At 33.5% G+C, this 13660-nt stretch overlaps 1 protein-coding gene across 3 annotated transcripts in view; it reads left to right on the top strand.

Annotated features, from left to right (window-relative positions):
* Positions 1–6267, top strand: part of LOC145801261 (putative E3 ubiquitin-protein ligase XBAT31) — a 113029-nt gene extending 106762 nt beyond the window's left edge. For all 3 annotated transcript variants that reach the window (XM_082892059.1, XM_082892057.1, XM_082892058.1), the window contains exons 3-5: positions 2396–2454; positions 4856–5114; positions 5559–6267. In XM_082892059.1, coding sequence (XP_082748185.1) covers positions 2396–2454; positions 4856–5114; positions 5559–5948 — 708 coding nt within the window. In that variant the 3' untranslated portion in view covers positions 5949–6267. The remainder of the gene's footprint in view (positions 1–2395; positions 2455–4855; positions 5115–5558) is intronic.
* The last annotated feature ends 7393 nt before the right edge of the window (positions 6268–13660 follow it).

The raw sequence follows: 13660 nt of genomic DNA, 5'->3' as shown, positions 1-13660 counted from the left end.
GAAGATTAAGAATGTACTTCATTTGGGACAATAAAATCCGCTGACGAGAGTGAGCAACATCACTATCCAGAAAATATTTGAGAGGACTCAGATCCTTAATATCAAATGCCTGACTCATATCCCTCTTGACTTGTGCTATGCCAACTGAATCATTACGTGTGAGGATGATATAATCAACATACACAAGCAGAATAATACACTGAACAGTGGAATTCCGGTGAATAAAGCATGTATGATTTGAGTGGCACTGAACATACCCCATGGATAAAATGACAGAGCTAAAACGGTTGAACCAAGCTCGAAAAGACTATTTAAGCCCATATAAAGACTTGTGCAGTCGACGAACTTTTCCCACACACTCCCCTCTACTAAAAAATTGGGGAAATAGTCTCAAGTAAGTCCCCATGAAGAAATGCATTCTTGACATCTAGCTGGTGAAAAATGCCAATAATGAGAGGCAGCTAGGGAAATAAGAAGACGAACAACGGTAAGCTTGGCAACTAGTGCAAAAGTAGCCCCAAAATCATTGCCAAGAACCTAAGTAAACCCCTTGGCAAGAAGCCGCGCTGTAGCTGTCCACAATGCCATGTGCAAGATACTTAATATTGAATACCCATTTGCAACCAACAGTCTTCTCGCCAGATAAGAGAGAGACAAGTTGCCAGGTCTGATTCTATTCCAAAGCTGTCATCTCGGTTTGCGCAGCAGCTACTTAATTGGGATTCTGTAGAGCTTCTGACACAGAACGAGAAATAGTTTCTAACTTGAGCTTGCCAAGGAAGGAATGATAAGCAGGTGAAACACTATCATAAGAAAGATATTGAGAAATCGGATGATTAGTATTGCTAAGATAACCAAAACGATTCACGAGGAGCACGAACCATAAGGGAAGAATTACCTAACTCACTTATTGGAGAGGCTGTTGGCAGTGGATGAGAACGATGAGAATACTTGCAATGGAGGAGGAGAAGGAGGAGGAACCTCATTAGAGCCAACCTCAACCTCATCACAAATGGGAAGAGGCCGAACACAAGAATCCTCCAATGGGATAGGAGTGATAGAGGAATCCTGCATAGAAGTGTAAGTACTAAAAAAAGGGTCCTTCTCATGGTGTAACAATAGTACCTACAAGGGCTAGGATCATAACATAGATACCCTTTTGACATGGTGGAATACCCTAACAAGATACTCCTAATGGCCTTGTCATCCAACTTAGTTCAAGTAGGACTTCTGTTTTGGACAAAACAAGTACACCCAAAAAGCTAAGGTAAGAGAGGAAAAAGATTCCTGGTAGGATGTAAGACTTGAAGAGGAGCAAGACCTTGGAAAACACGACTAGGAGTGCAGATGCAATGTGGCAAGGATTGCATTATGCCAATAAGACTTAGGAACATTCATGTCCTGAAGAAGACAACGAACCACATACATTATGTGACAGTTTTTGCGTTCAGCAATCCCATTTTGTTCAGGAGTACTGGGGCAAGTAAGTTGTTGAAGTATACTAGACTGATTAAGATGGGAATGAAAAGCATTGGAGATGTATTCCCCACCATTATTAGATCATATATTTCAAACAACAGTGTGAAACTGAGTTTTAACCATCTGAAGAAACTGAACAAATATAGGAAAAACACCAGATTTACTTGTAATGAGATAAACCCGAGTACAACGGGTGTGGGTCATTTAGGTCACATAATACCTATGGCCAGAAAAGGCGGGAATAGGTGAAGGCTCTCAAACATCAGAATGAATAAGATCAAATACACAAGGGGCACAAGACGTATGAGGAATATAAATAGTATGAGAATGTTTAGCTAACTCACAAACATCACATTGAAATTTATGAGCCTTACAAGCTTTATTAAATGGTGGAAAAAGTAAACATAAATACTGAAAGTTTGCATGACCAAGTACAACGGATGTGGTCATCTATAAATGTAGCTGTTCTTTCAGTTGTTCCTATGATTTTCATGTTAACTTGGTATGTGTTTAGCATTACACCTTTCAAGATCCACATCTTCATTTGCTTAAATACCAATCTGGCTTTATTGGCATCTAATTTATTCTTCTATAGTTGCACTTTTTCACGTGCAGTCATTTGAAATTATGGTCATTGATTTTATCATTTTCTGTCATTGTACTCATGCTCCTAGTTACATTTTACAGAATTTGTCTTAGGCTCTTAGCTGTGTAGAATCAGTACATTTCATCTGATTTTATGAAAGGATAGTCATTCAGATTCTAACTCATATCTATTTTGTGCATATGGCAATTTTTATGCTATTATTTTCTTTCTTTTGACCTTGGTATATGTTTCTCAGCTTTTGTTTCATTATATTTTCATGCCGAGTAGTGAATTCTACTTTCTCTGACCTAATTTACATTACCCATCTAGATTGCAGTTGCTCTTGCAGTTGCAGCTATTCCTGAGGGGCTTCCTGCTGTTGTTACTACGTAAGTGCTTTAACTGATGTTAATGATGAAGAACAATAAACTTGCACTCAACAAATTTTTTTTTGGGTTGCTTTCCCTCATGTATTACTGCCACCATAAAAAATATTGACTTTGACATGTATGACACCCGTGTTTCAGTACATTCGACAGAAAATTTGAAATTGGTGTGTCTTGGACATGTACTTTCTATACAAAATGCAGATGACTGAAATTTAGAATAGGGTGTCCTTGAGCATAAACTTAATTTTATCAAAGATGTGGGTGCCTTAAAACTGTAACATGCATACGCAATTTTTGTTTTATTTTGTTTGTTTGTTTGCTTTTTTTTTTTTTATTTTTTAAATGTGCATTTCTAGAAGTTTGAGGAGTGTATGATGCACACATCATGCCTTGAGATTCTTCTTATTGTTGAAACTGAATGGAGTTCTCAGTCACTGCTAAGGACATGTTTATGTGAGCTATCAATAGGGTCCATCTTTGCTTCCCCAACTTTCCACTTTTCACTTTTTGCTTATATACACAGCTTTCCACTTTCTGTGATTTTTTAGCAATCCAAATTAACATTGGTGTGCTTTTATCTCATATAATGCACATTTAATGTTAACTTGGACCTCCAATACTTTAAGGAGCCTTACCAAACAAATTGTATTTTACAATCACGTCAAGTGATAACCAGTAGATATGGTTTTTGAGGATTCAAAATTGCCCATGAGTTTGTGATGCACTGTTTTTTTTGAGAGCTTGATATATATATATATATATGGTCCCTTTTCCTGACAGCAAAAGCTTTTGGTGCAAGCATTAATGTAACCTAATATTGGAGCTTTGTTTATTGGAGGTGTCAAGTCTTGTTATATGTGATTGTTAGTGTCTATTTTATTATGTTTTGTTTGTTTTTGTGCACCCTATTCAGTTCAAATTGTGAGGGATCATCATTAACCGGTTAAACTTTTGGGGCAGCTGGTGATTAACATCTTTATTGCTTTTAATTTCTCTCAACCTATTTTGCTAATTTTGATGATTTAAAAAGGGTAACGTCCTTTGAGCCCACATTTCTGATTTATCAATGATGGTTTGGCATTTCATGGATTAGAGCCTCTATTTCGTGCTGTTCTTTGTCAAATTGTATTTCTATGTAGTTTGCACAAAAATAGGTTTATTGCTAAATTTGATGCAGTTAAAAAACACGGCAGAGCAATTGCTGGGAACTATAATAAGCCAAATCTGCCATCGTGGTGGACCATACTCTGGTTCGTGGATTTTACTAGGAGCAAAATTGAGAAAGAATTTTTGGTTGACAATGAATTGATGTTTGTGAGAATATTTAGCTGACACGTCTATGGATTCATCTGTTGTGCCACTCTATAGTACACCTGCTGCTATCCATGTTCCACAAAACAACATCAATGTGATGGACCCAGCTGTTTTGTACATTCTGTGGTATAGAGTTCTAGGCTCACATGTTGCATGATCTTGTGTATCTTGCAATAGCACAATATATAATGCTCAAAAGATTTTGAACCTGAAATATTTATCCCCCCCCCCCAAAAAAAAACCATCTTGAACCTGAAATGACTCGAACCTGAGATTTAAAAAATCAACATCTTGCATTTTGCCATGCTACTCTACAAATTTTTTCATATATTTTTTGCTTTAATTTTCTTTATTATTTCTTTTTAAAATATACATGAAAAACCATTTGTTGATTCTCAAATAATGAAAAAAATTACAAATTAAAATTTATATATATGCATGCTCTCATTTTCAAAGTTGATGCTCTCATGTCACTTTCAGTCTACAACCCATTGTTATCTAACACTTACATTTTCTAGACAGCTACCATAGAAAATGTAAGCATTACTAGGCAGAACCAAAAAAAAGTGCACTTAGACTTGTTCACTATATTAACCACAATGCAAATTCCCAAAATGTGGCCTTAAAGACTGTTTCTTAATTGTGAAAATCAAAACATATGGATTCATATCATTTTAGCTAAGCCAATTTGTTTACATCTTGTTGGAAAAATTTGTTGGAAACCTTATGTTGGTGTAATTACCACCAAAATTAAATATAGGGTCAAAAATAAATATAGAGCGAAGGACTGTCACCATGAGAAAACTCTAAAATCCTTTACTCAATTTATTACCGTTGAGCCTGATAATTCAATCTCGTTGTCATGGAAATCCAGAGTGTTTATCATTATTTCAGTGAGCGATGATTTAACATTCTTTAGGGTATTTTATAATTATAAATAAAATCTGAAGCCAGAATTTAAATTCAGAATATGGTAGTTGTCCCAACTTATTGATGTGCGACATGAACTAAAGTTTTGTTCTCTTACATAATGCTTATAAAAAATGAGAAATTGAACCCTCTTTGTCCAATCATGTCTCTGGTGCAGGAGAATACCATACATGGTCGCTCTAAAGCACAAGCATGTAGCTTGTGCAGCGTTGCTGAATCCTTCATCAGCAGAGCCTCTTGTTTGGCCATCACCTTTGAAGTTCATTAGCGAGCTTAATGCAGAGGCAAAAGCTTTGTTAGAACAGGCACTGATGGAGGCAAACAGGGAGAGGGAAAAGACCATTTTGAAGGGGACAGATTTCTCGCCTCCATCTCCATCATATTCTGATACTGGGGTTGATGACAATATTTCTGAGGTAACTTGTTTCTTCTCATCAAGGGGTAAAATCTTTTTACCCTTGTTTTTAAATCAATTTAAATCCCAAAAATGTTGAATTTTTTTCAGATGTTGGAATTATATGCACAAAATATCCACTAGAAATTCCAAAAATGAAACACGGTTGAAATTTCAAATTTGAAATCTTGTTTCTTAATAGTTTATCAGACTTCTAAGCTGACCAGAACTATTCAAACTTAAATTTTTTTTTTTCCTTTGTTGACTTTTGTCGTTGGCCTTTGTGGAAAGTCGATATGGAAGCCTAATAGTGGATTTTTGTGTAAAGTCTTATCTTGCTTGATATGTTTTTCTTGCCTGTAGTGCTCTGATCCGAGCAAAAATTGTTTCATAATGGTGGTTTATTGTCTATTATAAATGAATGTTTATTCTTGACAGCTTATCCATTTGCTTCCATTTTATGCAGTCGAGTGACACCGAGCTATGCTGCATATGCTTTGATCAAGTGTGCACAATTGAAGTCCAAGACTGCGGTCACCAGATGTGTGCGCAATGCACGCTCGCATTATGCTGTCATAACAAGCCTAACCCAACCACGACATGCCTTACTGCACCAGTTTGCCCATTTTGCCGGAGCAGCATTGCCAAATTAGCAGTTGCCAAAGTTAAGACCAACAATGTCGACGCTGACCACGACATTACCTCCTCGAAGCTAAGAAGGTCAAGAAAGTCCAAGAACTTCAGCGAGGGAAGCAGTAGTTTCAAGAGCTTGTCGGCAATGGGCTCATTTGGTAAAATGGGAGGCCGTGGCTCAGGTAGGATTGCTGCTGAAAATGAGTGGGTGGATAAATCTTGATACCGGGAAAAAATTGGTTTCAAGAATTGCATTTGGCAGTCTATTTTAACCACCATGGGGGTCCAGGACCCAATTCATTTGGGGTATAGATAGATAGGTAGATAGATAGATCTCAATTTGCATTGTAGATTTGGGAAATGAATAAGTATTGATTTTCAGGTTTGGGTTGGTGAGTATTGTTTTGTGTGGGTCAAATTGTTGTAATATTGGTTTACCTTCAGCTTGAAGAAGCAGCGTGGGCCTCTGTTAGTTACTTAAACAAAACAAACAAGAAGTCTATTTATTTACTTCTTTTCAAAGTGAAATTTGCATTCTTCAATGTCTGCCTGCTTGTAGCCCTTGGAAGGAGTCAAAAAGATGGGGGTTAGGTTTGAAAGAGTGAAGTTTCAATTGTTTTATATAATTTTTTTTTTTTCTAAATTATTAATAGAAAAGGAAAACATTAAATTACAAAAGGAAATGAGCCTCTTTTGGTGGTGGATTGAATGCCATGTGATCAAGTCACCACTGGGTCAATAATTTTGGGTACCATCATTTTGTACCTCATTCAATTATATCAATGACGATAGTAGGAATAATTTTGAACCTCTATAAAAAGATTTAGTGACGTAATAAGAGAAAAAAATAAATAAAAATAAAAATAAAAATGTAGATATACATCACATCACCTATGAATATCACTCTTTATTACATTACTAAAACTCTTTTGCAGTTTCAAAATTAAAATTTTTCATCTCTACTCCAATTATACATATAGACAAGTGAGGTGGGATGTGGGGGTTAGCTGATTTCTGACTTGATCTTGACACATGGACGTAGATGATCTCAGATTCTCAAGTAAGGCAAAAGTTACCATGTGGGTTGAGAGATCATTGAATTATTTTATTGGAGAAATTACTGATCAATGTAATTGTAAAAAAAAATTATTAATTATAAACTAATGGTAAATTTTATCAATTTTAATAATTAAAAATATAATTTATTTTATGTATTTGTAATTACTTTTAAAAAATTATACTGAATTAAATTTTTTTTGTATTTTATTCCTAGTTTCTTACAAAATGATTATATACCCTTATTATTAATTGGATATAATTATGTGGTGTTTTTGAATTACCATGTTTGCTTTCGAGAATGTTTGCTTGAGAGAATTGATTTGTGTAGGACTACTTGGACAATGTATATACGAAAGGGGCTTGCTTTCCCTTAAAATTTTAATTCAAATTTGAGAATTAACTTTTGTTCAATTCAAATTATGTGAGAGAATCAAGTTTACATTTTCATGTTTCGTTGAGAGATTCAACTTCTCTTACAAAATTTGAACAATGAGAGTTTAGAAAACATTAGGTCTCGTTTGGGAATAGGTTAATTTAGTAACTTTTTAGCTATTTGACTAAAATATGAGCTAAAAAAAATTAGTATTTTTGTGATGACTTTTTGACTTTTTACGAAAAGATGTGTAAAAAGTAAAGAGAAAAGAGAATATTTGATTTTTTGGTATGGGTTGTTGGCTTTTTGGCTAATTTAATAACTTTTTGACTTTTTGGCTAAAAATGAGAGTTCCCAAACGAGGTTAAATTTTTTATTTTTTATTTTTTTGTGAGTGTGTCCAGATTAATTTACTTGAAATATGAGGCCTCGTTTGAGAATAAGTTTTTTTATTAACTTTTTAATTTTTTGGCTAAAATATAATGTAAAAAAACTAATATATTTGGGATAAATTTTTGATTTTTTACGAAAAGATGTGCAAAAAGTAAAGAGAAAATAAAATTTTTGACTTTTTAATATAAGTTGTTGACTTTTTGATTTTTTTTAATGATTTTTTGAGTTTTAAATTAAAAAATAATGTTGTCAAATGAGACATAAGTCACTTAACTTGAATGATGGGGGGAAGGGGACCAATATGGTTGTCCTTTTGTTATTTTTTTGTCATGGATTGTGGTGTGTTGATATAAAGGAGTGCCACAAAGTACCAACTAGTTTGGTTTGTTTTGTTTTTGTGTTTTTTCCTAGAACCAAAATCTATTGGGCCAGTGGGGTGTTTGACAAAGGTTATTTTTTTATTTTTTGAGTTAAAATTTATAAATAAAATAAAATAAAATAAAATAATTGATAAGACAAGATGACACATTAAATTTATAATCATTTTAATTTTTCTCTTATAAATATTACATCTAATTACAAAAAAACTTAATTATCTTGCCAAACACAAAAATTTTAACTTATTAAAATAGTTTACTAATGTAAAAGGTCTTAGAAGCCCTCAATTAACCCCATGACGTGGACTGGACAAGTCATTGACTTGGTGATGATGTGGGGTCCTTTTGCAACAGTGGCCTTTTCATGTGGGTCCACGTGGCATAGGGATCCAAGATTGAGAATTATACGGTCAAGATTGTCATTGAGAGATGGATTATGGGAACGCTGACAATTCAATAGAGACTTGCATTGAGCTCACAATGATCAATTTGGGGGTAAATTTAAAATTTGATTTTTTTAATATTTTATGAAAAATATATATAAAAAATAAATAAATAATGTGATCATAAAAAACTAAAAAATCGAAAAAGTTGTTTTTAATTTTTTTTGCGAAAAAGAGGCCAAAAGCAAGAGATTTCCTAATTGATTTAACGTTTTTATTTATACTATCTAATTAACAGTAGTGACATATGTATATGATTGTGAAGAAATAAAATCATGAAATGTGTGATTAAATTTAATTCTTTAAACTTCGAACTCAATTATGGAATCGTTTGAAAACTCTACAAAGTAATTTAAAAAAATCAGAAGGGCAGTACATATTAAAAAGGCAAAGATTTTTTTATTTTTTACTTATTCTATTTTTTTGCACATTTTTTATAAAAAAATTTTAAAAAAATCATTTAAAACATATTTAGTTTTTTTTAATCTTATATTTTAGTCAAAATATTAAAAAATTACTATAAAAAACATGTTTCAAAACGAGCTTTAAATCTTTAATGTAGAACTCATACATCCCAAAACAGTAATGATAAAGAGTATCAGAGTTGAAACTTTAATGCCCACTCAAGTGATGTGTCAATACATATAACAATAAAAATACAAAATACAAAATCACAAGTCAAAATATAAAAGAGCTACTCCCTCCGTCCCAAAATAATGGTCCCTTTTGGGGAATCCAACTTTTTTTGGTAGTACAATTATTACATTTGAAAAAAGTTGATTTTCCAAAATTATCATTTTGATAGTACATTTTTTGAGAATATCAATGTCATAATTGTACTTTTTATATTGTTTATTAATTTAAAAGAAGGGCAAAATAGGAAATTTATATTATTTTTGTACTTGATTTTTGAAGAGGGACTAATATTTTGGGACAATGAAAAATAGAATAAGGGACTAATATTTTGAGACGGATGGAGTATGATAGACACCCTCTCTAATCACCACCCCCACAACCCCCACAGACACGTGGCGGGTGGTGATTGGAGGAGCATGAAAAAAAGAAAAAAGAAAAAAGAAAAAGGAAATATAACCAATGAGAGAGAGAGGGGATCAAAGGGGTGGAGGAAAAAGGGGGCATGAAACATTTTTGAATATAAAATCATAAGATGGGGGCCGCCTTTAGAGCTCCTCATTTAGAGGTCTAAAACGTTTTTGATCCCAGAATTCTAATTCCAAGTCAATTTATTTGCAAACCTTATAAATCAAACTATAGATTAGGCCTTGTTTGGAAATAAAGGGGGAGGCTAAACTAATCAATCAAGACAAAAATGATTAAAATAGTTAATAAGACAAAATGTCATATCTTACGTATTAATCAATTACTTTTTATCTTACAATCACCTATTTAATTACCAAAAAAAAAAAAAAAAATCACAAATCATCTCAACACAATTTCTTTTCATCTCATAAAATAATTCAAAATAAATAAAAAAAGCAACTGAAATTGTGGTTAAGTGTTTTTTTTTTTTTTTTTTGGGAACAAAAGTGGTTAGATGTTGGCATAATGTTCTTAAGAGAAAAAGAAAGAAAGACCATAAATATCTACAACAACAGGTGGATTGTCATGGATCCCTGACCAAGGGAACCATATTAATTTTGTTTTTTTGAAAATCCAGTTCCACCAATATAGTTGAAAAGCTCACATGAATGAGGCTTGATTAACTTGTCATGTACGACAAGGGATATTATTAAGCTGCCATAAGAATCAGATTTTTTTTTTCTTTTTTTTTTTTTTATCCCAATAAAATTATGCTTCTAGGTAAAAATCAGGAATAACAATATCAAAATTTGAAAACTTTCATAAGAAGTAACGTGGAGAAATCTGGACATGTGGTCCATTTTGTTGATCCGATTGGTTTAATTGTTAGTGCATTTGTCAAGATTATTTATGAAAAATATTGGATTAATTAATTATTGAAATTTACATTAAATTATATTTATTTATTTTTTTAAAAAATAATAAGTATAATTTTAAAAAGAAAAATTTATTGGAAAATCCTATTTTGGAAACTTCTGTACTATTTGCTCTCACGTTTTAAATGGTTGATTGAGAAGTCCTTATTAGGTGTAGTGTGTGACTAGTAAATCTTTTTTCAAATGTGATTTAGTAAACGTTAGATGAGGGGCTTAAGTTAAACTAATATCGTTATGCTACAAATGCATTGAAAATTCTCTTTCTTGGAGGCTAAGGAAGGTTAGTTTGAGTCAAACATGGCCACTTAAGCTAATGAAATAATTAGTGGCCCAAGCTAATTAGTTCCTAGAACAAAATAGAGAAGGCCGGAGAAAGTTAGACAGAAACATTCTTCTTGAGAGCTTAGAAGAGAGAGTTAGAGAAAATAAAGAGAAATAGGAAGAAAGTCAAAGGGCAATCAAATTCATCGTTTTGGACTTGAGAATTGAACACTAACGTGATTTTGAAAACTTTGAATGAGGTGCCTGAGCTCAACTAATATCGTTATGCCACAATTACTCAGAAAATTCTCTTTCCTAGAGGCTAAGCAAGGTGAGTTTGAGTTAAACTTGGCCACATAAGCTAATGAAAGAATTAGTGGCCTAAGCTAATTAGTTCCAAGAACCAAATGGAAAATGATGGAGAAGGACGGAGAAAAGAGAGAAACATTTTGCTTTAGAGCTAGAAGAGAAAGTTGGAGAAAAGAAAGGGATTTTAGAAAGATAATCAAAGGGCATTCAAATTCATCGTTTTGGATTTGAGAATTGAAACACTTCAGTGATTTTGAAAACCTTAAATGAGGTGCCTAAGTTAAACTAATATCGTTATGCTACAATTACTCAGAAAATTCTTTTTCTTAGAGGCTAGGCAAGGTCAATTTGAGTTAACACATGGCCACCTAAGCTAATGAAAGAATTAGTGGCCTCTGCTAATTAGTTCGTAGAATAAAACAGAAAAGATGAGGAAGCACGGAGAAACTTAGAGAGAAACGTTCTTCTTGGGATGTAGAAGAGAAAGTTAGAGAAAAGGAAGAGAAATAGGAAGAAAATCGAAGAGAAATCAAATCCATCCATTTGGACTTGAGAATTGAACACGTAGGAGACTTAAAAAACATTAAATAGGGTGCTTAAATTAAACTAATATAGTTAAGCTACAATTACTCATAAAATTCTATTTCTTAGACGATATGCATGGTTAGTTTGAGTTAAACCTGGCCACTTAAGCTAATGAAACAATTATTGGCCAAAGCTAATTAGTTCGTAGGACAAAATAGAGAAGGATGGAGAAAGTTTTGGAGAAACATTCTTCTTGACAGGTAGATGAGAAGTTGGAGAAAAGAAAAAGAAATAGGAAGAAAATCAAAGGGACTTCAAATTCTTCCTTGCGGACTTGCGAATTGAACACGTAGGTGATTTGGAAATCCTTAAATGAGGTTCTTAACTTAAACTAACATCGTTAAACTAAAATTACTTAGAAAATTCTTTTTCTTACAAGCTAAGCAAGGATAGTTTCAGTTAAACCTGGCCGCTTAAGCTAATGAAACAATTAGTGTGCTAAGCTAATTAGTTCGTAGAACAAAACAGAGGAAGACGGAGAAGGACGGAGAAACATAGAGGGAAACGCTCTTCTCGAGATGTTGAAGAGAAAGTTAGAGAAAAAGAAAGAGAAATCGGAAGAAAATCAAAGAGAATTCAAATTCATCCATTTGGACTCGAGAACTGAACACGTAGGAGATTTAGAAAACCCTGAATAGGGTGCTTAAGTTAAACTAATATAGTTACGCTAAAACTACTCAGAAAATTCTCTTTCTTAGAGGCTAAGCAAGGTTAGTTTGAGTTAAACTTGTCCCCTTAAGCTAATGAAACAATTAGTGGCTTATTAGTTCCTAGAACAAAATAGAGAAGGATGGAGAAGGACGGAGAAAGTTAGAGACAAACGTTCTTTTTTTGGGTGAATAAGTCGTAAATAAAACAGAAGAATAAACAAGATTACAAGGGGCATGCCCCAGGCCCTACAAAGCTATACACGAGAGAAAGAAAAGCAAAGCCAGCTGAAGAACTAACTAAAATCAATAATGAAACAAAGTAATAGCTATGAGCCACCCATCCAAAAATATCAAACGCCAATAATGAAAGTAGCAACCAAAGTAACCCATCCAGAAATCACCGAAATCTGAATCAGCATAGTCTTGAAGCGTAACCCACACGGAGTGTAACAGTATTCCTAAATTGCGCTGGAGGAGAAACCAGCAATTTGATGTATGCATCCAGCAAATAGCTACGAGTAACAAAACATAGTCCTTAGTACATCCCACTAGAGTAGGCAAAATAAGTATGTTGTTATAGTAGGTGTAGAACAAAAAGAAAATAAAGGACAGCTTTTGAACATTCTGAATTCTTCTTGAGAGGCGGTGGAGAAAGGTTAGAGAAAAGAAAGAGAAATAGGAAGAAAATCAAAGGGAATTGAAATTCATCCTTTTCGATTTGAGAATTGAACACGCGGGAGATTTAGAAAACCTTAAATGACGTGTTTAAGTTAAACTAATATCACTAAGCTACAATTACTCATAAAATTCTCTTTCTTATAGGCTAAGCATGGTTTTGTTTGAGTTAAACCGGACCATTTAAGCTAATGAAAGAATTATTGGCCCAAGCTAATTAGTTCGTAGGATAAAATAGAGAAGGATGGAGAAGGCCGGAGAAACTTGGGGAGAAACATTCTTCTTGACAGGTAGATGAGAAGTCGGAGAAAAGAAAAAGGAAAATAGAAAGAAATTCAAAGGGATTTCAAATTCTTCCTTTTGGACTTGAGAATTAAACACTTAGGTGATTTAGAAATCCTTAAATAAGGTTCTTAAGCTAAACTAATATCGCTAAGGTGCAATTACCCTTAAAATTCTCTTTTTTAGAGGCTAAGCAAGGTTAGTTTGAGCAAAACTTGGCCACTTTAGCTAATGAAACGATTAGTGGCCTAAGCTACTTAGCTCCTAGAACAAGATAGAGAAAGATGCAGAAGGACGGGGAAAGTTATGGAGAAACATTCTTCTTGAGAGCTAGAAAAGAAAGTTAGAGAAAAGAAAAAGAAGCAGGAAGAAAATCAAAGGGAATTCAAATTCGTCATTTTGGAATTTAGAATTGAACACTTAGGTGATTTGGAAATCCTTAAATGAGGTGCCTAAGTTAAACCAATAACGTTAAGCAACAATTACTCATAAAATTCTCTTTCTTAGAGGCTGGGCAAGGTTAGTTTGAGTTAAACATGGCCACTAAAGCTA

The sequence above is a fragment of the Camellia sinensis genome, chromosome 10, assembly GCF_055761805.1.
Source record: "Camellia sinensis isolate YWXY chromosome 10, ASM5576180v1, whole genome shotgun sequence".
In the NCBI taxonomy this organism is placed as follows: domain Eukaryota; kingdom Viridiplantae; phylum Streptophyta; class Magnoliopsida; order Ericales; family Theaceae; genus Camellia; species Camellia sinensis.
The sequence above is the reverse complement of the archived record's forward strand: the minus strand, read 5'-3'. Positions and strand labels throughout refer to the sequence as shown.